Source organism: Aquarana catesbeiana, linkage group LG02, assembly GCF_042186555.1.
Source record: "Aquarana catesbeiana isolate 2022-GZ linkage group LG02, ASM4218655v1, whole genome shotgun sequence".
Lineage (NCBI taxonomy): Eukaryota > Metazoa > Chordata > Amphibia > Anura > Ranidae > Aquarana > Aquarana catesbeiana.
In genome coordinates, this window is record NC_133325.1 from 145,256,223 (window position 1) to 145,280,578 (window position 24,356).

The 24,356-nt window shown below is 41.4% G+C and overlaps 1 protein-coding gene across 4 annotated transcripts in view; it reads right to left on the reverse strand.

Annotated features, from left to right (window-relative positions):
• The window catches only part of MAP3K12 (mitogen-activated protein kinase kinase kinase 12), a 231,223-nt gene that overhangs the window by 32,355 nt on the left and 174,512 nt on the right, over positions 1-24,356 (reverse strand). For all 4 annotated transcript variants that reach the window (XM_073613598.1, XM_073613599.1, XM_073613600.1 and 1 more), the window contains 3 exons: positions 14,381-14,539; positions 11,459-11,567; positions 5,316-5,425 (listed from right to left, as the gene is read on the reverse strand). In XM_073613598.1, the coding sequence (XP_073469699.1) occupies positions 5,316-5,425; positions 11,459-11,567; positions 14,381-14,539 (378 nt within the window). The remainder of the gene's footprint in view (positions 1-5,315; positions 5,426-11,458; positions 11,568-14,380; positions 14,540-24,356) is intronic.

Genomic DNA, 24,356 nt, shown 5'->3' on the forward strand with positions numbered 1-24,356 from the left:
TTATTCCCACTGACGCTAGGATAATCTCTACTCCCAATGGCCGCAGTCTGGCCCCCGTAAAGTCTGGAGGACAGTAAACCGGCCCTTTGTTTAGAAAGTTTGAAGACCCCTGCCTTAGATCGATAAAATTGATTGAAGGATCGTATTCTAGAGTGTGGCCTCTCTTTTTAATGTTTACATGGTATGTCAATGAGTATTGAGACAAATCATGGTAAAAGCTGGAACAGAAGAAACTGAACTTATAGGAGGCCTGGAGAAAATCTGCTAGTTATACTGTATAACGTGAAGGTATAGACAGATATATTGGCAAATCTATATATTTTATTGTTTGCTATAGGCAACAAGATATTTAACCTTCAGCACAGTTTTCATATACAGTATCTCACAAAAGTGAGTAACACCCCTCACATTTTTGTAAATATTTTATTATATCTTTTCATGTGACGACACTGAAGAAATGACACTTTGCTACAATGTAAAGTAGTGAGTGTACAGCTTGTATAACAGTGTAAATTTGCTGTCCCCTCAAAATAACTCAACACACAGCCATTGATGTCTAAACCGCTGGCAACAAAAGTGAGTACACTCCTAAGTGAAAATGTCAAATTGGGCCCAATTAGCCATTTTCCTTCCCCAATGTTAGTGTTAAAAGGTCTCAGGTGTGAATGGGGAGCAGGTGTGTTAAATTTGGTGTTATCGCCCTCACTCTCTCATACTGGTCACTGGAAGTTCAACATGGCACCTCATGGCAAAGAACTCTCTGAGGATCTGAAAAAAAAGAATTGTTGCTCTACATAAAGATGGCCTAGGCTATAAGAAGATTGCTAAGACCCTGAAACTGAGCTGCAGCATGGTGGCCAAGACCATACAGCGGATTAATAGGACAGGTTCCACTTAGAACAGGCCTCGCTATAGTCGACCAAAGACGTTGAGTGCATGTGCTCAGCGTCATATCCAGAGGATGTCTTTGGGAAATAGACGTATAAGTGCTGCCAGTATTGCTGCAGATGTTGAAGGGGTGGGGGGTCAGCCTGTCAGTGCTCAGACCATACGCAGCACACTGCAACAAATTGGTCTGAATGGCTGTCATCCCAAAAGGAAGCCTCTTCTAATGATGATGCACAAGAAAGCCTGCAAACAGTTTGCTAAAGACAAGCAGACTAAGGACATGGATTACTGGAACCATGTCATAGTTACATAGTTACATAGTTGGTATTGTTGAAAACAGACACAAGTCCATTAAGTCCAACATGTGTGTGTGCGCTTTTATGTCAATATTACATTGTATATCCCTGTATGTTGTGGTCGTTTAGGTGCCTATCTAATAGTTTTTTGAAATTATCTGTGCTCCCTGCTGAAACCACAGCTTGTGGAAGAGAATTCCACTTTCTTACGGCTCTTACCGTAAAGAACCCTCAATGCTGTTTCCGGTTAAATCGCTTTTCCTCTAATTTTAGTGAATGGTCGCGAGTATCTTTTAAATTCCCTTTCATGGAAAAGTTTTATTCCTATTGTGGGGTTACCAGAACGGTATTTGTACATTGAAATCATATCCCCTCTCAAGCCTCTCTTCTCCAGAGAGAATAAGTTCAGTGCTTATAATCTTTCCTCATAACTAAGATCCTCCTGTCCCTTTACTAGCTTTGTTGCTCTTCTCTGTACTCTCTCCATTTCCAGCACATCCTTCCTGAGGACTGGAGTCCAGAACTGGACGGCATACTTCAGGTGCGGCCGGACCAGAGTCTTGTAGAGTGGGAGAATTATCATTTTATCTCTGGAGTTAATTCCTTTTTAATGCATGCCAATATTCAGCATATGACGTTGCAGTAATGTTCACAAATACTGAAATTGTGCTGTTTATCCCATCCTCCAGGTCATTTATGAATAAATTAAATAGGATTTGTCCCAGGACAGAACCCTGAGGGACCCCACTTTCCACATTGGACCATTCCGAGTACTCCCCATTTATCACTACCCTCTGAACTTGCCCTTGTAGTCAGTTTTCAATCCAGGTACTTACCCTTTTTTCCATGCTGACAGACCTTAGCTTGTATAGTAAATGTTTGTGGGGAACTGTATCGAACACTACAGATACACTACTACTCCAGATACACTACATCTACAGGCCTTCCTTCATCTAGATGGCAGCTCACCTCCCCATAGGTTAGTAGAGTTGTTTGGCAAGAACGATTTTTCATGAATCCATGCTGATTACTGCTAATGATACCGTTTTCCTTACTAAAATCTTGTATATAGTCCCTTATCATCCCTTCAAAGTGCTTGCATACTATTGATGTTAGGCTAACTGGCCTGTAGTTCCCAGAGATATATCTCGGTCCTTTTTTAAAGATTGGTGCTACATTGGCTTTTCTCCAATCAGCAGGCACCATACTAGTCAGTAAACTGTTTGTAAAAATTAGGAACAATGATCTGGCAATTACTTGACTACGTTCCTTAATGACCCTCGGGTGCAAGCCATCTGGTCTTGGTGACTTATTCATGTTATGTTTTTCAAGTCTGTTTCTGATTTTATCCTCTGTTAACCATGGTGGTGCTTCCTGTGACGTGTCATGAGGATAAACATTGCAGTTTTGGTTACTGAAGCCCCCGTTTCCCTTGTGAAGACTGAGGAGAAGAATACATTCAAAACATTTGCCATCTCACCATCCTTTGTAACCAGAATCCCTTCATCCTTCTTTATGGGGCCAATATGATCTGTCCTCCCTCTTTCGCTATTAATGTACTTAAAGAATTTCTTGGGATTTTTCTTACTCTCCTTCGCTGTGTCTTTCATGTTCTATCTTAGCTGCCCTGATTACAGATTTCTTATTGCATTCTTTGTACAGCTGGAATGCTGATGATGTTCCCTCAGCCTTGTATTTTTTGAAGGCCTTCTCCTTTTTGCTTTTATATGAATTTTTACGCTGGTGTGAAGCCACCAAGGGATTTTATTAGCTCTTTTAAATTTATTACCCTTTGGGATGCACTGACTAATACCCTTATTTATTATGCTCCCACAGCACACCCATTTTTCCTCCGTGTTCTTTATTCCTAAGATTTTATCCCATTTAGTATCTTCTAGCAAGGAGCGTTGTTTCTGGAAAATTGGCTCTTTTGAAATTCAGTGTCTCTGTATTCCCCTTATGCTTCCTATTTGTGTGATTTATGCTGAAACTAATTGACCTATGAACGCTGTTTCCTAAGTTGTCCCGTATTTCTACATCTGCAATCAAGTCTGTATTGTTAAAATTCAGTAGGTCTAGTAATGCATTGGTGGTTATTTACGAAAGGCAAATCCACTTTGCACTGCAAGTGCACTTGGAAGTGCAGTTGCTATAAATCTAAGGGGTAGATCTGAAATGAGTGGAAGCTCTGCTGATTTTATCATCCAATCATGTGCAAGCTAAAATGCTGTTTTTTATTTTCCTTGCACGTCCCCTTGGATCTACAGCGACTTTACTTCCAAGTACACTTTCAGTGCACTTTCAAGTGCACTTGCAGTGCAAAGTGGATTTTCCTTTAGTAAATAACCCCCATTGTTTCTTGTTGGTGCATTTACCATCTGACCCATAAAATTGTCCTGTAAGACATTTAGGAAATGGAGAGCCTTAGATGAATGCACGGTTCCTTCCGCCCAGTCTATGTTTGGATAATTAAAATCCCCCATTATACTCCCCATCCTTGCCGCCATTCCAAACTGTGATAGGAGGTCGACCTCCCCCTCCTCCCTCAGGTTAGGGGGCCTATAGCATACTCCTAGTATTACTTTCTCCTTGGTTTTGTAACTTTGTAACTCTACCCATAAGGATTCCACCTCTTCCCTTGCTCCATTAGTGATGTCATCACTCACATTCACCTGTATATCATTTTTGATATACAGGCATACCCCACCTCCCTTTTTACCCTCCCTGCCCCTGAGATATAGGGAATACCCTTGAATGGTTGCCAGACAATCATGAGAGCTATTGAACCAGGTCTCTGAAATTCCCACAAAATCGAATTCCTCCTCATACAGTAGCAGCTCTAGTTCTCCCATCTTGTCCGCCAGACTCCTGCCATTAGTGAACATGCCTTGTAGTTTTGTCCAGACGCATACTACCTCCTTATTGGGTGTTCTGAGGTTGCAAAATAGGACTTGTTACCATACTTACCATGGGTTTAGATGTTTTAGTCAACCTACCACCAATGCCTCCAATACTACCCACTGAAATACATTCCACACTGGCTATCTCTATGTCTGGACCCCCCCCAGTTTAAAAGCCTGTGTTCTGATTAGACCAAGATAAACTTATTTGGTTCAGATGGTGTCAAGCGTGTATAGCAGCAACCAGGTGAGGAGTACAAAGACAAGTGTGTCTTGCCTACAGTCAAGCATGGTGGTGGGAGTGTCATGGTCTGGGGCTGCATGAGTGCTGCCGGCACTGGGGAGCTACAGTTCATTGAGGGAACCATGAATGCCAACATGTACTGTGATATACTGAAGCTGAGCATGATCCCCTACCTTCAGAGACTGAGACGCAGGGCAGTATTCCAACATGGTAATGACCCCAAACACACCTCCAAGATGACCACTGCCTTGCTAAAGAAGCTGAGGATAAAGGTGATGGACTAATCAAGCAAGTCTCCAGACCTAAACCCCATTGAGCATCTGTGGGGCATCCTCAAACGGAAGGTGGAGGAGCGCAAGGTCTCTAACATTCACTAGCTCCATGATGTCGTCATGGAGGAGTGGAAGAGGACTCCAGTGGCAACCTGTGAAGCTCTAGTGAACTCCATGCCGAAGAGTGTTAAGGCATTGCTGAAAAATAATGGTGGACACACAAAATATTGACACTTTGGCCCAATTTGGACATTTTCACTTAGGGGTGTACTCACTTTTGTTGCCAGCGGTTTAGACATTAATGGTTGCGTGTTAAGTTATTTTGAGGGGACAGAAAATGTACACTGTTATACAAGCTGTACACTCACTACTTTACATTGTAGCAAAGTGTCATTTCTTCAGTGTTGTCACATGAAAACATATAATAAAATATTTACAAAAATGTGAGGGGTGTACTCACTTTTGTAAGATACTGTACTTATTATAGCCTGTGCTATTTACACCATATTTCCAAAACAATTTCCTCTTGTAGACCCATGAGGCTGATTTCATACATCAAGAACAAGAAGACTGAATCTCACTTGTCAGGTTATGTTTCTTTTCCATTTGTCATGGAACAAAACATGATGTAATGAGGGAAAACGCTGAGAAATCAAGATTTACCCTGTCAAGTGAGAAGTAATTAGCTGTCTTACATTCTTATACAAAACCACACCTGAGTTCCTCGCGGCGACGTGTTATCAATTCCTCTTCCAGGCGCTGTAAACATGTCCCCTCTGACTTAATTTTCTCAAAATGTAGTCGTACTTCTTCCCGCCATTCTACCTGTAAATCAAAAAGTAGGAGATTAGAATTGATAGTAAGTACATACAGTGGGGAATTTAATTATTTGATCCCCTGCAGATTTTGTAAGTTTGCCCACTTAGAAAGAAATGAAAGGGGTTGCAAACCCTCATGTTTTTTGCATAGGATGCATTAAGGTGAAAAAACACATGGCAGTGACCGGCCCCCTAGCCCACCCCCATTTTACTTACCTGAGCCCCGTATTTCCCTCGGCGAGGAAATGCTGTCCCTCTCTCTATGGGGTCCCGGCTCTTGACTGGATAGATTGATAGCAGCGCAGCCATTAGATCCTGCTGCTGTCAATCAAATCCAATGATGCGGGCGCCAGGGGTGGGGCCGAGTCCGGCATTCGTGTCTATGGATGCAAATGCTGGACTCAGGAGCATGCCAGAACGGTAACCCCCTGGGAGAGCGCTTCTCCTAGGGGGTTAACTGATGTGGGGAGGAGCTGCGAGTTCCGCCGATGGACCCAAGAAATGGACGATCGGGGCCACTCTGTGCAAAATGAGCTGCACAGTGGAGGTAAGTATGATATGTTTGTTATTTAAAAAACTAAAAAACAAGCCTTTACAATCACTTTAAGGGGCTATAATTTTTACCATAGGTGTATTTTAAATGATAGAGACAGAATATCAATCAAAAATCCAGAAAAAACACAAGATACAAATGTTATAAATTGAGTTGCAGTTCAGTGAGTAAAATAAGTATTTGATCCCACACCAACCAACAATTATGGCTCCCATAGACAGTATGTGCTCATGTGGTACACAAATTAGTTCTATTAATTTAAGAATGTGCACTTAATGACAACTCGTTATGTGTATAAAAGACACCTGTCCACAGAATCTCTTTCTTCCATTCAAACCTCACCATCATGGGCAAGACCAAATAGCTATTAAAGGACATCAGGGACAAGATTTTAGACCTGCACAAAGATGGAATGGGCTACAAGACCACCAGCAAGAAGCTTGGTGAGAATAAGACAACTGTTTGAGCGATTATTCGCAAATGGAAGAAATACAAAATAACTATCAATCGCCCTCAGTCTGGAGCTCCATGCAGAATTTCACCTCATGGTGTAAGGGTGATCATGAGAAAGGTGAGGGATCAGCCCAGAACTACACGGGAGGAGCTTGTAAATGATCTCAAGGCAGTTGAGACCACAGTCACCAAATCATTGGTAACACAATACGCAGCCATAGAATGAAATCCTGCAGTGGCCACAAGGTCCCCCTCCTCAAGAAGGCACATGTACAGGCCCGTCTGAAGTTTGCCAATGATCATCTTTATGATTCAGAGAAGGATTGGGAGAAAGTGCTGTGGTCAGATGAGACCAAAATTGAGCTCTTTGGCATTAACTCTACTCGCCGTGTTTGGAAGAAGAAAAATGCTGACTATGACCCAAAGAACACCAACCCCACAGTCAAGCATGGAGGTGGAAACATTATGCTTTGGGGCTGTTTCTCTGCTAAAGGTACAGGTGACTTTGCCGCATTGAGGGGCCAATGGACGGGGCCATGTATTGTAAAATCTTGGATGAGAACCTTCTTCTCTCAGCCAGAAGACTGAAGATGGGTCATAGATAGGTTCTTCCAGCATGACAATGACCCAAAACATACTGCCAAGGCAACAAAGGAGTGGCTCAAGAAAAAGCACATTAAGGTCATGGCGTGGCCTAGCCAGTCTTAATCCTACAGAAAATGTATGGAGGGAGTTGAAACTTCGAGTTGCCAAGTGACAACCAAGAAACCTTAAGGATTTAGAGAAGATCTGTAAAGAAGAGTGGACCAAAATCCCTCCTGAGATGTGTGCAAAGCTGGTAACCAACTACAAGAAGCGTCTGACCTCTGTGCTTGCCAACAAGGGTTTCTCCACCAATTACTAAGTCATGTCTTGCTTGGGGATCAAATACCGGTACTTATTTTACTCCCTTAACTGCAACTCAATTTATTTTATTTGTATCATGTGTTTCTCTGGATTTTTGGTTGATATTCTGTCTTTGTCGTTTAAAATACACCTATGATAAAAATCATAGGCCCCTTATTTCTTTGTAAGTGGGCAAACTTACAAATTTTGCAGGGGATCAAATAAATATTATCCCCACTGTATTGTATCCTGTACTCATGTAAACATACATCACCTGTTTGGCATAATTTGCTAAGTTTCTGGGGTCTGGCATTAGTGTGCTACCTTGGGTGAGACTACCAATGGTGCAAAGGGTACAATGCTCCACCTATAACATTTGCACACTGTCCAGCTGCACAGGGGCCATTTGGGACTTAGGAGCCTATTTATAGCAGATGTGGGCCAGACGGCTGGTGGAGCCCCTTCTACTGTAACACAGACCAAGGCTCAGCTCCCCTCTATCTAAATGCCAATCAGTACAAAGCATGTAAGTGTTTTTTATTGTACTGTAGTTGAATGGGGGGGGGCCTAAATATTGGTCTTTCACAGGGGCCCTTTGGTCACTGTCTACCACTATCCCGAGTCTATGAGGTTAGAGGAACTAGCTATGGTGACTGCTTTCCTTTATACGCAGCTATGTACTCACATTATATAGTGTACAGATTACAGCAGCATTTCTTTTTATCTCTCCTTCCTATTTTCATTTCTTTCATCTGCTGCTGGAGCCTCTCCAAGCGAGATTTACACAGGTTTCTAAGGATACAGATTGTCATCCTTTTTCTGCATTTACTATCTTTAGAGCCACAGACATGGAAGAAATGGATGGAACCAGATTTCACTGGCTGCGTGCCTCCTTATATCAGTGACTCGCTAGGAAAAGACATCAAAATCAGGATGACAGCACCAGATCCTGCACATCTAAAACAAGTCTGCATTCTCAGAGTGCTGCTGAAACCTGCTAAAAGACTTTGTGAATACGATCTAAAGCATGTGAAGGACAACTGTGTACAGCAAGCTTTTACAAAGCATTTGCAAAGCCTTCAGCTTTGTTGTATCATTTAAAGAAAAGACTGTTTTCTGTGTGTTCTCGCAAAGACTTGAAACTTCCAGCACCAGAAAAACGGTCTCCACAAAGGCACACCGAAAACAATTGTTTTCTTTGTGCCCTGTTCACACTTGAATGCAGTGGCGGTGCGGTGCAGAAATCTGCAATATGTTTATCTATGACGCAACTACAGCTCACCCACAGCTTTGATTCACTCTGCATTTCTGTGCATTGTGGCTGAGCCGTGGTGCAAAAAAATTAATATCAATAAAAAAAAAAAGTCAATGGTAAGTTTAACTGTGCACAAAAGTGAGAACCAGTCCTTACTGAAGCCTGCTAGCAGCTTGTTTAAAGTGGCAGTCAGCATTCTCAATAAGATTTGTGTATAACTTCCCCAAGTAAAGCTGAAGGGTGCTTCAACAGTTTCAGATAAAATGTTGGAAGCTGGCTAAAAACTTTGCACCTTCATAATAGAAGCTTGCTATACACACTCCTATACAGGCTGAAGCCTGAATGTACCAGGCCTAAAGGTAGCTACAGCACTTTCATTGAGAGCCTAGAGTAGTAGAAGTTGTATGAGATATGACAGTGATCCTGCTGTATCAAGGACCATAGCTCTTAGTTATTCCTCTGTCACTAGATTATCTCCTCCCTTCTTCTTCTGGCCATGGCTATCCCCTATCCTCTACCTATTTCCTTCACCTATTTCCAGCTATACACTGTATAGGCTCAATTCACTAACCTATAATGGATATGATAATAAAACAACGTCACACTAAAACAGGGTTTCTCAACCTGGGTTCCAAGGTACTCTGGGGTCCCTCCCGAGGTTGCTAGAGGTTCCATCAGCAATGAGCAATTTCTGCTCCTCATATAATTTCCCACTGGCACCATTGATATTTTTAGCTATCTGTAAGGAGGTCATTCTTCCCAATGACCGCAAGTGTAAGAAGCATTCTTTCTACTGGCCATCACACTAATGTATCATGAGTTGTATCTATAGTAATTTTTAGCAGGGGCTCCCTGAAACTGGAATTTTTTTTTTAAGCGTTCCTCTGTGTTGAATCCGTTGAAAAGGGCTGCATTAAACAGAGCTTCCTGTAAGGGCTCTTTCACACTAATCCATTTTTTATGTGTTTTGAGGTAATAAAAAGTGGAAAAAATGCATGAAAAATGTATCTCTTTAAATCATATTAAACCCTTAACACCAGTGCGCTGCAAGTGCGGTGCCTTTTTAAAAGTCCTGCATGCTGCATCTTTGGTGCGCTTTTCAAAAGTGCACCAAAATGCATCTTCCATTGATTGCTATAGAAAACGCACCAAGAACCATCAAAAATGCACCCACGGTGCGTTTTTTGAGTCACATGTCCAGGTTTCATAGGTGCATGATTGGAGTCTGGAGTCTAGAAAATGTGGCAAGAGCACATGTGTTTTTACTGCATTTTTTTAAAGGAGCAGTGTGAAAGCACCTTAAGACCTGGTTCACTACTTCTGCTCAGATCAGTGCGATTTGGATCTAAAATTTCATTGCAGCTTGCGACTTCATTTAACAGAAGTCAATGCAAATCGCAATGAAATCACAGAAAAGTAGTGCAGGTACCTTTTTCAAAGTCGCTGCGACTTGAGTCGCAACAATATGAACGGTTTCATTGCTGAAAATAGGGTGTAATTTGTCATGTGATTTTGAACTGTCAAATTGCATGACACATAACATTGATGTGAACGAGGGCTAAAGGAAGAGACCCAATACTTACCTGTTCGCCCAGCCCACCCATGCCTGTGATTTCTACCCTCTGGTTTCCCCACATCCAATTCGCATAGCAGGAGATTGTGACCAGCTCTCTATTGAGCTGGTTCACACATCTCCACAGTGGCTCCTATGTAAATTGCACAGGAGTCCTGTGTGTCTTCTGGCCTGTTTCAGGTCTGAATTCAGCCAAAAATTCGGGCTGAAATTGAACCTGAAACAATGAATGGAGACGCACCGGACCCCTGCTTTGAGCCGCTTCATTCTCCAGTGTGAACCTATCCTAAAAGGTTATTGTATAATATCCTGGCTGTATTGCCTCTATTCATGTCAAGAGAGTCATGTACTGTGGAGAAGGATAGACTTCTGTTTTGTATAGGGCTTCTTGCCTTGATTGGGCACCAGAGAACTAAAGCTAAGTCTATTGTCCTATGCTAAGGATTTGAACGATAACTGGATGCTGTATACAGACTGCAAAATTGGAAAGCAATACAAGCCAAAACAATTAAAAAGATATAATTCAATCTGTAATGCTTACTCTACCAGCAGGAAATGTCAAAATAAGGCTGGATTCACACCTATGTGGTTATTTTTTCTTAAAGGGTTTTCCATTTAAGCCCGGTTTCACCTATGTGTGTCCGGGGGTTTGTGCCTGGGATCCGATGCGTGTCTGTTCACTGGTTCAGGTGCGATTCAGGTCCAAATTTTTGCCTGAATTTGCACCTGAACTGGACCCAAACACACACAGGACCCTTCTGCAATGCGCTCCATGGCCGCCCCATACCTATGTGAACCGTCTTCATTGAGAGCCAGTCACACTTGCCTGTCATGCGAATTGGATGCGGTGAAAACCTGCATCCAATTTACATATATGTGAATCCAGCCTAAATCAATGAAAATGTTTGCACTGTTTTGGATGGTATAGATATCACAGGAGTTGGCAAATGACATCCAAACAAAAGTGTTATAAGTTTTACACATGTTTTAAATTTGGATTTATAAAGGACAAAAAACTTTATTTCTGTATCTCTATGGTTGTTTTCTTTTTTTACACTGATAGTTCTATGGTGGGTGCAATATACCTGATTTGTCATCTTTAAAAAGAGGCTGGAATAAAATCAATGGAAACGCATTAAAACATGTCAACAAGCATTGTAATGGATGTCTTGTTGCGCATCAATGCATGTTTATGTGCAGTGTAAAGTGCATGGTACCTTAAGGCAAACTGTAATTTAAAGTGTTTCTATTGATTTAACTGGAAAATGCGTCAGACGAAAAAATGCACCACAATCCAAGGTGTGAATGTACAATGACATACCTGTGACTGGAAGTAGGTTTCCTGTGGGGTGGACAGGACATCAGCAGAGGCAATATCTAAATGTAGTAAAATTTGCCGGAAAGAGGGTCGGTTTCTTGGCTTGCTGTTCCTGTTTAAGATAGACAATAATGAGTCAAGAGTAATAAATTATACTTATACCCTCACTAAAAATTACCCTATGTAGTGGGGCCTCCCCTCACTGCAAGGGTTGAAGCTTGTTATGTCTAGGGGTTAAGGAACTAGCTGTAATACTTACCTGATTCCTTGCTTTGGCAGGCTTCCACCAAGCCATGTGACCGATCCCCCAAAGCCACTTCTCATTGGTGCTCTGTCCAACGGTCGCACTTTGATGTCATCACATACAATGCAGGACCGGCAATCTTGCACTGTAAGTGAAGGCAGTGAGTGCTTGCCCACAAACCAAAACATCAGAGGGAAGAGGAGAGCATTGGAAGCCTGCGAGGAATAAGGTTAGTATTACATCTTATTACCCTACCACCACACCTAACAAGCATTTACCTTTGTGGTACGGGGGCCCCAACGTTTTTTTCGTTATTTTTTTTTTTTAAACCTGCAGTTCGGCTTTCAGTAAAAACTCTGTATAATTTGTTGCCAAGAATAAAATAAGTTTTAATAACTTTTTTTTTTGAGAATTAAAGGGTCCACCCACCCAAAACTGATACTATTTTTTTTGGTAGATGGCAGAGTTAAACCAGCTGACCATTTATTCCTCCTAGGAAGCCTATTAGTTACATATCTGAGCCTGACTCATACCTTCTGTGGCCATTATGATGGGTTCCAATTCTTCCTGATATTTTTTTATTTTATGTATACAAAAGATACGCTGCGCTAAGGTGAAAATGTCAATCTGGAGATCATTAATGCATATGAGGTATACTGAAAATACCGCATAAGCGGCTTATCCAGCCACAGCAAGGCACAAAGGATATATGTATAAACAAAAAAAAAAATTTTTTTAAGTGATTATAAGGTGCAATGTGTAAATAATATACTAGATGTATACCATTAGAATAAGAGTAGCGGTGATTAAACTACTAACTGTATATATAATAAATGAAAAATTATTTACATAATTTGAAATTTACCGTGTAAAAAATATATATAAATAATATCACAGTGATAAGTGCAAAAAATACAACAAAGTGCCAAGTGCCACACAATGAGTATGAATATCAAATCCAAGATGTGATACGTGGTTATTAAAGTCCAATTTATGAAAGAAATTCATTCAATCCCCCTGATGAAGACACGTAACCCTGTGTCGAACACGCGTAGGGGAGGGGCCAGGACGGAGCACGGAGCCTTTCACTCCACTGAGATGCGATGCACAGTTTATCCCTCCTGACAGGCAAACTTTGAGGCAAACTTTGGAGACTGTTATCAGATTGGTGCACTCACGCACCTTGCAAATGTGAGTACCCTAATGTGGGGAGCTTTTATTCCAATAAACATTTATAAACGATATCACACTATCCAGTTTTTCTTTTCCTTTATTCCTAACTGTGGAGCTGCTGCTGAAAACTGTGTATCTGGATTCCATCACTGAGCCGTGAGATGGCTCATAAGCGTGTTTAGATTCAGTCTCACAGCTGAGTCGCACGCTCTGAGGTGAGCGGCTGTCCCCGGGGGGTCACTGGATGGCACTTGAGCATGGAATTCTGAGCACTAAGCACTAAGATTAATGCACGCACGTTGGATTTTTTATGAACTGTTTTTATGGCCTTTATGTGCATTTCTTTCATAAATTGGACTTTAATAACCACGTATCACATCTTGGATTTGATATTCACACTCATTGTGTGGCACTTGGAACTTTGTTGTATTTTTTGCACTTATCACTGTGATATTATTTATATATATTTTTTACACGGTAAATTTCAGATTATATAAATAATTTTTCATTTATTATATATACAGTTAGTAGTTTAATCATCGCTACTCTTATTCTAATGGTATACATCTAGTATATTATTTACACATTGCACCTTATAATCACTTAAAAAATTTTTTTTTTGTTTATACATATATCCTTTGTGCCTTGCTGTGGCTGGATAAGCCACTTATGCGGTATTTTCAGTATACCTCATATGCATTAATGATCTCCAGATTGACATTTTCACCTTAGCGCAGCATATCGTTGGTAAACATTGTATTGCACGGCATATGAAACGTGTTCTGCGCGGGCAGCTACGTGATTTCCACATTTGAGGCAATATACCATTGTGGCTCGCAATATCAACTTTTATCTATTTTTTATTTTATATTATGGACAATACAATGATAGGATATGGAAAATGCAAAAGTGGGTAAGACTATTCAATGGACTAAACAATGTCACATGCCACCCTGTACTGTGTCTGGGCAGAAACATTGCCAACCAATCATCGTAACCAAGATGACATGATTCAATCTTGGTTACAGGGTCTTAAAACAAAAAGTATCCTGCATGTCCCGTTTCTGTCATAAATGTCATTCCATGACAAAAGGGGAAGCAATTCAGATCATTCTTTTGAACTGAGAGCTCACGCACACATATGCATTTTCAGGTGTATGGATGTACAATGTAAAATATACCTGTATTTGTGGTCCCTGGGAAGCCCAGCTGTGGTATAATTGCGCCCATAGGAATGAATAACAAAATATGTTTGCGCAGGTATACGTGAAACTTGCGCATTCAGAAAAAAACACCCACATGAATCACCAGTACTTGTGTTTACACGTGCACTCTTATGGGCATGTTTTCCTGCATACAGCATATTTTGTAATTCATTTCCTCTGTGTGCATCAGTTATTTAAGTCCCAACTAGTACATAGTAACCATATACTCCTGCAAACCCATGTAAAGATTGAGTAACTAATATCTTAGGCAAGTTGGGGCAATGCCCACTCTAGCATACTGACCAGCACTGTCTCAAGAGAAGCTTGAATCCATCGGGGCAGCTTGATGGTACAGGAAGATGGAGGCTATTGCTGCCCACACCCCATATGATAGCTGAGGAATCCACATCTTTGTAGGGAATCTCCCCTGTCAGAAGCTCCCACAGGACAACTCCAAATGACCTGATCAAAAACAGAAATTAAATACAAATGAGGCCATGCCTAATATATTGGTAACATAATTTATACATATTCATTTATGGTCATTACAGAAAAAAAAAAACTAAAAGGTAAGAAACAAGTTTAGCATTCTGTAGTATCTCTCTCATTACTCTTACCTTATGATTAGGAAGAAGCCGACTGCCTGTATTTACTTTTCTCACACTTCAGATATGTAACTCAATATCTCTGCAGTATTTTTCATGACTAATTTACTCCATTGACTTTATATAGCCTTTCCTACTTTTTTAAACATACAACCAGTGGTGTATTATGGTTTTGTGCTGCCCTAAGCAAAACTAAAATTGGGACCCCCCCATGTAAATTTGTCCCACCCCTTCCTGTCCATTGACACCCGCCGCCATCCGATCTGATCCTGTCTACTTAAAACAGACGGATAGGGGATCTATTGCCCATCTGTCTGGTGGATCGGATGGCAGTCAGATGGAAATGGACAGGCAGTCCATCTCCATCCAACCGCCCCATAGAGGACAGAGGGCTGTGTCCCTGTTCACTCTGCATAGCGGGCAGATCCCCCCTGCTGAGCAGGCGGACCCGCTTTATGGAGCCCGTCCGTGTGAAAGGGCTCTTACTATGTTTTTATTTTAATTCCATTTTTTTTTAACCTTAGTTTTTTTTTGTACAGGTACACTTTTATTTTTTTCATTTTTATTATTTATTTAACGGGGGTTGTTGGAGAGACATCAGGGGTCTAAACAGACCTCTAATGTTTCATTTTTGAGACAGAGGAAGGGATTGAAGACAGCCCCTTTTTCTGCCGCCTGACCTGCACTGTGGCTGAATGAGATAGGAGTCTGTATAGAGACTCATATTCATTCATAAAATTAAACATAGTAAAGAGTCACAAACTGACAAAAAGTAAATACAGTTTACTATTTGTCAGTGAATAATGAATACAGAAGCGATCAGTACTGTGATCTCTGTCTGTAGTCTTTCAGGAAAAGAAGGGAGAGGAGGGAGAGACAGCCAGCAACTGCATGGAGGGGGCACCCGGTTATCAGGAAGGTGGGGGGCACTGAAGGGAGGGTCAGAGGAGTGGAGCTGGAGCTCTCAAAGTCAATGGGAGGGCAGAGGAGGGAAGCCAGACATGGAATCAGGTTTGCGAGGGGGGTGATCAGTGCAGCAGGGTGAAGTGGCAGGAAGATGGAGCCTGGGAGTGCCGCCCCCCTGAAAAATGCCACCCTAAGCAAACGCCTTGTTTGCCTTATAGGAGATATGCCCCAGCATACAACCACTGTGCGCAACTGATCTTCCTACTGCATATAGTTGCAAGGTAAACATAAAGAAAGGCAAGCAAAGTACAGAAGATCAAAGCGTAAAGCTGGCCTGAGACATATGAGGACAGCTGTCCATGTGTGTATGATCTGATAACATTGCAGCATTCAAACCTGAGCAGAGTGACTTTCAGGCGTTTTTTTAAAAACTATTTTTGAGCATTATATTTGTACATATGAGATTTTCAGAAGTGCATTTCAAGTGTGCAATTCATGTATTCAATCTTCTGGCATTTTTGTTTTAAACAAAGGGCCAGTTTACTGTCTTTCAGAGTTTAGGGGGGCCGAACTGTGGCCATTGGTAGTAGGAAAGGTCTTGAAGTAAGAAAATACAATGCCCCATCATTCGTTAATGTCAGTAGGAGAAACTGTGCCCTATCGTGGGTGTAAATTGGAGGAATAGTGTCCCATCGTTGGTGTCAGTGCGATGAATTGTGCCCCATTGTTGGTGTCAGTGGGAGGAATAGTGCCCCATCAATGGTTTCAGTGTGAGGAATAGTGCCCCATCGTTGGTATTAGTGGAAGGAATAGTGCCCCATCGATGGTTTCAGTGGGAGGAATAATGACCCATTGTTGGTGTAAGTAGAAGGAATAGTGCCCCATCATTGGTGTCAGTGGGAGGAATAGTACACCATTGTTGGTGTCAGTGGGAGGAATTGTGCCCCAACGTTGGTATTGTTGGGAGAAATTGTGCCCCTTCAATTGTGTTAATAGGGGGGAATTATGCCCCATTGTTGGTATCAGTGGATGAAATAGTGCCCCAGGGGCTGGATAAAAGAAAGCAAAGGGCCGCATCTGGCCCCCGGGCCACAGTTTGGAGACCACAGTTTTAGCTAGTGGAAAACACAAGGGGAAAGAGACCAGTTCTTACAGGCTAAAAAATGCTTAAAATATACCACTACAAAATGACTGATTTGAGTGTTTATAAGTATTCTTATTAGGGGCCAAAAGAGCTAAATCTGCCTCAAAGATCATGTAGCATTCGCAACATCAGGCATCAAGCTACAGGTGCCTGCACACTCATATGTGATCAGTCACTATTTAATTACATGGTATTTTGTTTGTTGAAAGTTTTGGAATTTTTAATTTAATGCTACAAAACACTGCTTCTACTCTTCTGGGAAGGCTGTCCACAAGGTTTAGGAGTGTCTCTATGGGAATGTTTGACCATTCTTACAGAAGCGCATTTGTATGCTCAGGCTTTGATGTGGACGGGAAGACCTGGCTCGCAGCCTCCGCACTAATTCATCTCAAGGGTGTTCTATTGGGTTGAGATCAGGACTCTGTTTAGGCCAGTCAAGTTCCTCCACTCCAAACTCACTCATCCATGTCTTTTTGGACCTTGCTTTGTGCACTGGTGCGCAGTCATGTTGGAACAGGAAGGGGCCATCCCCAAACTGTTCCCTCAAAGTTAGGAGCATAAAATTGTCCAAAATCTCTTAGTGTGCTGATGCTTTAAGAGTTCCCTTCACTGGAACTATGGGGCCAAGCCCAACACCTGAAAAACAGCCCCACACCATATTTACCTGTCTCCACCAAACCTTACACTTGGCACAATGAAGTCAGGCAAGTACCATTCTCCTGGCAACTACCAAACCCAGACACTTCCATCAGATTGCCAGACAGAGAAGCGTGATTTGTCACTCCAGGGACTCTAGAGCAGGGATCCTCAAACTACGGCCCTTCAGCTGTTGTGGAACTACGTGTCCCATGAGACATTGTAAAACTCTGACATTCACAGACATGACTAGGCATGATGGGAATTGTAGTTTCTGAACAACTGGAGGGCCATAGTTTGAAGACCCCTGCTCTAGAGCTTCCACTGCTCTAGAGTCCAGTAGCGGTGTGCTTTACACCACTTCATCCGATGCTTTGCATTGCACTTGGTAAAATAAGGCTTGGATGCAGCTGCTTGGCCATGGAAACCCATTCCATGAAGCTCTCTACACACTGTTGTTGTGCTAATCTGAAGGCCACACAAAGTTTGGAGGTCTGTAGTTATTTTTTTTTTTTTTTTTTTTTTTTTTTTTTTTTAAATTCCTTTATTTTGTTATACAGAAGGCATGGATACATTGTCTAGTATAAGACAGGTCATACATTTTCATACATTAACATGTTTGGGGTACAGTAGATTGAAACCATAGACCTAAATCAGATTTTGGAGGTCTGTAGTTATTGACTCTGCAGACAGTTGGAAACTTCTGCACACTGTGAGCTTCAGAATGTGCTGACCCCGCTCTGTCATTTTACATGGCTGAGTTGCTGTTGTTTCCTGTTGCTTCCACTTTGTTATAATACCACTAACAGTTGACTGTGGAATATTTCGTAGCAAGGAAATTTCACGGATGGACTTATTGCACAGGTGGCAATCTATCACAGTACCACGCTTGAAATTACTGGGCTCCTGAGAGCGACCCATTCTTTCACAAATGTTTGTAGAAGCAGTCTGCATGCCTAGGTGTTTGATTTTATACATCTATGGCCATGGAGGTGATTTGAACACCTGCATCTAATGATTTGGAGGGGTTTCCAAATACTTTTGGCAATATAGTGTATGTGTGAGTGGAGAGAGGTACAACAATGATTGGAAGAAGTCTTTAAACGAATATAATCCATTGTTTTTCCTCTTGAGAGCATTAGGCTAGCTGGATGTGCTGCCCCAATAGACATGAGATTATTGCAGCTGTCATCTCATGTTTATGGTCAGCTGTTAGATTAAAAATAGATCATTATACTACCACCTATCTGTTCTCATTGTACTCCATGAAGAGAATGGCTCAACGTGTTGATCAGAAAAAATAAATGATTGTCTATGATATCACCAGGAGTAGAGGTCACAGAGAAAATCCTTGTGGAACAGTGAGTCTCTTACTGTGACTCATTAGTCATTAGGACAACAAATATGCACAAAATGACTCCACTCACACTTATGGAAGGTCAAAAGGATGGATCTCATGGGGACCAGTGATAATACAGATAGTCTACAGGGACCGTCATCATTACTGGCCTGGGCTTATACCCATAAGCCTTAACTTGAAACAGGATTGGCCATGGTAGTAATGTTGTAAGCTGGTTTCTTTTACAAAGACAAATGTTTTTAACAGAATAATAATAAAATGATATATATGATTTATTTGACTTCCTGAATTGTCCCAAATTATTTTATTTTATTAACATTTTATCATGCTCCTTTAAATGCATTAAGATACACGATTCATTCATAAATTGATAATAATATCAGAAAACCCAAATGTTCTGGCATGGCATAGAAAGTGAAACCAAAATGGATTTGCTAAAATAAATATATATTTTATACTCACAGCGAAAAATAATCTTGGAGTCTTTGAATTGTAACCAAAATCTTTGTGGTTTGGTATAGTACAGAGCTAACTTCTTAATTTGTTTGCATGGTATGGCATGGAACAACCTGGTATCCTGAAGGATTCTCCAGGGCAGCAGCTTTCCAGTGATAAACTAAGAGGATTTTATGTTAGTGAGCCATTGTTGTAGTGAATATTTTTTTACCTCATTGTGCTATGCCAGTGTGCTCTGGTGTTCTTGTTGATGTTTCCAGTGTACTATGTAAGCTGCCAAGCAGTTGCAAGTTGTAGAACAATTTAATCAACTAAAAGAGCTGCCTTTGTTTTTCAAAGTATCAAGCACCATATAAAAGACTTGAAATATTTATATCTTTCTACCCTCATTTTTCCTTCCTGGTCACGACTTCTTATTTACACGTTTAGGGCTACTGTCCTATGGCTGGCTCCCTTCTTTGGAAATCCCAGCAGGTATTCACCAATCCTTTATTGTCTTTAAACTCAGACTTAAAGCCCAATGGGCCTCAAATCTTGCTTAAAGTGATTGCAACTGGCTAGTAACACAATTTCAGCTTATTCAATAATGCAGTCCAAACAGCATTGATAATGTATTTTATTGCAACTAATTAGGTTTCCGTTTCCTATGGTGAGATCAGTAAACAGATGCTTTCTGTTGAGTGGTTATAGATTACCGCACTTTACAGGTCCTAACGGCCCTTTACACTGTCTCATTGAATGAGCCTGATTTAGCTCTATCAATGTAGGTGAAACAAAAAAAGGAGGTTACTGTAGGTGAGTGATAATAAAATGTTGTTGCAATATGGTTTAAATATTTTACTTTGTTAAAATACTATCTGATACATATTGTGTTAATATAGTGCGGACCTGAACAGCTGCACCTTGACTTCAGTAATTACAATTAAAGTACTACAGAATAATAGTAACAATAATGATTATGGTGCAGTATCTTCTAGCTGCCTCTAGGTGGCGCTAGGTGATTTGTGGTGTATTCCTCAGTGTTCTACCAATAGGCAAAAAAGTTTGCCTATGATTTCAACACAACACAGGAAAGGCAAAGCCTTCAATGGAATTTACATTATAACAAACATTCTGCATGCTAGAAAATGGTTTTGTAAAGCAAAATGTAATATAACCTTCAGTTAAATATTTCAGGCAGAACTTGAGGACTTCAGAGACATTTTTTAACTAATATTTTAAAGAATCCAGTCTACCAATTCACTAAAAATTAGTGACAAGAGACATGTGGCCTTATTCATAAAGAGTTATCATCTGTGGGGATAGAAAAAAGGAAGGCACAGGTCAATGACCCCACAAAAGTATGCAAAACAGGAATTTACAGTTTCCAGACTCAACTGGCTGCAGGTTTCTTCCAGGTCATTGATTCACTAGGCAGTAAATCCAGAATCATTATTACAACCTGGACCCTGTATATTTAAAACAATGAGTCAACAATGGCTGCTCCCACACTTATCTGTTCACACGTTCTCTTTAATTGCAATAACCTATAGCAACCAACCAGAATACATTTATTAGTCTGACTTTAGAGTGTTATGACACTTAGTAATATGAATCCTCTATTGAATAAGGCCATCTGTGTGCTACATGCAGTTATATTTGGTATTAGCTTGGACCCAGTAAATTGCACCCAGTAATTGAGTTCCAGTCGCAAAAAAGTTTTTTTTTTAAAAAGTCAGCAGCTACAAGTACTGTAGCTGCTGACTATTAATAAGGACACTTATCTGTCCAGGAAGCCTGCGATGTTGCCCCCCCCCCAGGCCGATTTGTCCACCGGCTCGGGTGCAGGCGTCACCATTACAACTAGGACCCCTTTCACACTGAGGCTTTTTTCAGGCGCTAAAGAGCTAAAAACAGCGCCTGTAAAACACCTCCCCTGCCACCCCAATGTGAAAGCCCGAGTGCTTTCACACTGGGGTGCTGCGCTGGCAGGACGTTAAAAAAAGTCCTGCAAGCAGCATCCTTGGGGCGGTGGAGGAGCGGTGTATACACTGCTCCTCCACTGCCCCTGTCCACTGAAATTAATGGGCAGCAACGCTACATGGGCGCATTTAACCCTTTTCTCGGCTGCTAGCGGGGGTTAAAAGCGCCCTGCTATCGGCCGAATAGCGCCGCTAAAACGACAGTAAAGCGCTGCTAAAACTAGCGGCGTTTTAACGCTGATGCTCAGTGTGAAAGCGCTCTAAGGGAAACCGGCAGTGGAGCCTTCAGGCTTCCCAGCTGGTTTCCTACTGTGCATGCACGAGTCGCGTGGCACTTTCTGAATGGCCAACTTGTCTTCTGGGACACACACAGGTCCCAAGAGGCAGCGGGGGAGAAGGAGAAGGGCTCGCTGCAAAAGAGGAAAAAACGGACTTCACCGCACCCTGGCTAGGACAGAAGTACTTAAAAGGTAGGAAAGGAAAAACAAATATATACATAATATATATATATATATATATATATATATATATATATATATATTATATCCAAAAACAAGGGGCGGTCTTTAGTTTAAGACCACTATATAAAGTTGGATGGAACTCCTTTAAAGCTGACCTGCTTTGGAACTGCTTTAAAGCTGAACTCCAAGCAAACAGCTACTTGTATAGTTTAAACATGTATAGGGGAAATATTTTACCTGCCAATGGATTTATGATTTAGGCACCACTGCCAGACAGCACAGCCCAACTCTGGACCTCCATGCAGACTTTCCTGCTTTTATCCAATACAGCCTGGTCCGGGACCCACCCCTGCCTGTGCTAGGACAATTACATAGCAGCAGGACACTGATGAAGTCATCCTTATGCTCTCCTCTCCTGACAGCATTGTACAAAAGCAGCAGAGCCCTCATTGGCTCAGAGTACTGCCCTTCACTTCTCCAGTCTGAGCGCTGCTTTACAGGTGATTACAGGTGGCTGATATAAAGACAGGTTCAGGTACCTATGTTGGTTCTGTGTAAAAAAAACTTACATTTTTAATAGCCACAATATTGCAGTGAATGGTGCTTTTTATCTCCATACAATTCAGGTAAAGCGCTAATAATCATGTGACCACAAACTCTTGCCATAATAGGATGGCTGGAAAGCACTGATTCACTTCATTTTATTTCACCCCTCTTTACATTTTAGTAGCAGACACCAGAAAAGAAAAGGGAACGTTCCTCTTTCTGAACCACAGATCCCAAAAACTGAATCTGTTCTATCAATGGAATAAGATAAATAATTGACACAGGTTACAAAAAGTGAAGATTTCCCTGTCCTGCCCTAAATATTACATTTATTCAAAAGATAGCACTTTATGCATCAGCTATGATTAAATAAATCTTTTTTATTTTTCTGAATAATCTGAAATCAAACCTATTAGGCATTTATTTTCAATAGATTTATTTACAGCTAATAAAAATGACTCATCCCTGCCTTGATTAAAAAGAGCAGGCCAGAAATGAGGTCCCATCTGCAGCATGTTCCTGGGAAGCCTATTTAGTGCAGATGAGGGCTAAGTGTGTGCGTGCAAGTATGTGTGCCTGTGTGCCAAGCCGCATAGGGATAATATGTGATGGAGCCCTTTCAAGAGGGGTCATACAATGACAGATGGACACTAATCCCACACCCATTTCCATAGTAACACTGTCTGGCCCTGCGCTTCAGTGATAATGACCCCCCCTTTTCACTGATTAAAGTGGGCTGATGACTGCGACGCTGAACAAAGAAAAGGAAGGCGTGTAAGCTAAACGAAGAAATGGGAAGGGATCACAGTAATGCAAACAAAGATGGACAGTCACCCAATTGTTAATGATATAGACAAATGTATATAAACTGTCACTTTTCCACTAATGCGATATTGGGTGAAATAACGACCATAAACAACTGCTTGTTATTATTGGGGTGTCTGGAATGTCGTGGTGCGGAGCCATAGTTGGAGGTGCTTGTTATCTCCCTGGAAGATTTTTACACCTGTTAAAAAAAATCACCCTGAAACAAAGGCCCAACAATGGTCCAGCAATGGGCCAAACACAACAATGCCTGCATGGAGTTTGCATGTTCTCCCTGTGCCTGTGTGGGTTTCCTCCGGGTATACCGGTTTCCTCCCACACTCCAAAGACATGCCAGTAGGGTAATTGGCTCCTGTCTAAATTGGCCCTAGTACATGTATGTATGCGTGTGAGTTAGGGACCTTAGATTGTAAGCTCCTTGATGCCAGGAACTCATGTGAATGTACAATATATATAAAGCACTACGTAAATTGTCAGCACTATATAAATACCTTTAAAGGTAAAATAAAAATAATAAATCTTCTCCTCTGCTTCTTATGAGCAGTACTGAAATCATCTTTGTGTGCTAATCTTAGAAGCAAATGTAACACTTCAAGACTGACAGGAAAGCGGCTAACACCCCCCACCCCCACCCCGTGGGAGACAGACAGAAGGGCGACAATCAGGAAGTGGAACAGGAAGTGGGTCCTAAGACTACCTGGCCAATCAGGTCTCAGGACCCGCTTCCTGATTAGCCATGAGGAGAATCAGGAAGACAATAGCAAATATTAATTCGCTATTGTCACACAACTGGGTGGGCTCAGGGCACAGTGCTCTGTGCCCCAAGCCCACCCTTTTTTGAAGCCAATTAGAGCCTCAGGCTCTAATCATGTGCTTCAAAGAAAAAAAAAACCCATTGAAATCCATGCGTCCGGCACCCTGCATGTAGATTAGGGGCTGGACGCATGGATGGGGGGGGCGGCGCAGCTTATGGACAGGCCGCCACTGTGTGTTACACATCTAAAATGCACTCATGTTACAAATTTGCTACAAAGACTTGTAGGTATACAGTATAAGGTAGGTTAGTTTCTGGTTACTGAAATGTGCAATGTTATTTAATAAAAAATCTATCATTGATCGTTAGTATTACGTTAGGGTTAAAGTACTTGTATACAATCACCTTGTAAAACATCCCATTCAGTTTAAAATAGAAATGAAAGGCAAAACATTTTTGTATAGATATAAAAATACATTATAAATATCTTTTTCCCCTTTTTTAAATAGGTGAACACATTCCTTCTGTTCTCAGCTGCATAAAAGCTGGGGGGAGGGGGAGTGTCATAACAAGTTGATCATTTGAGGAGAGTACAACTGAGTTCCCAGCATAGCTAGAGAACTGA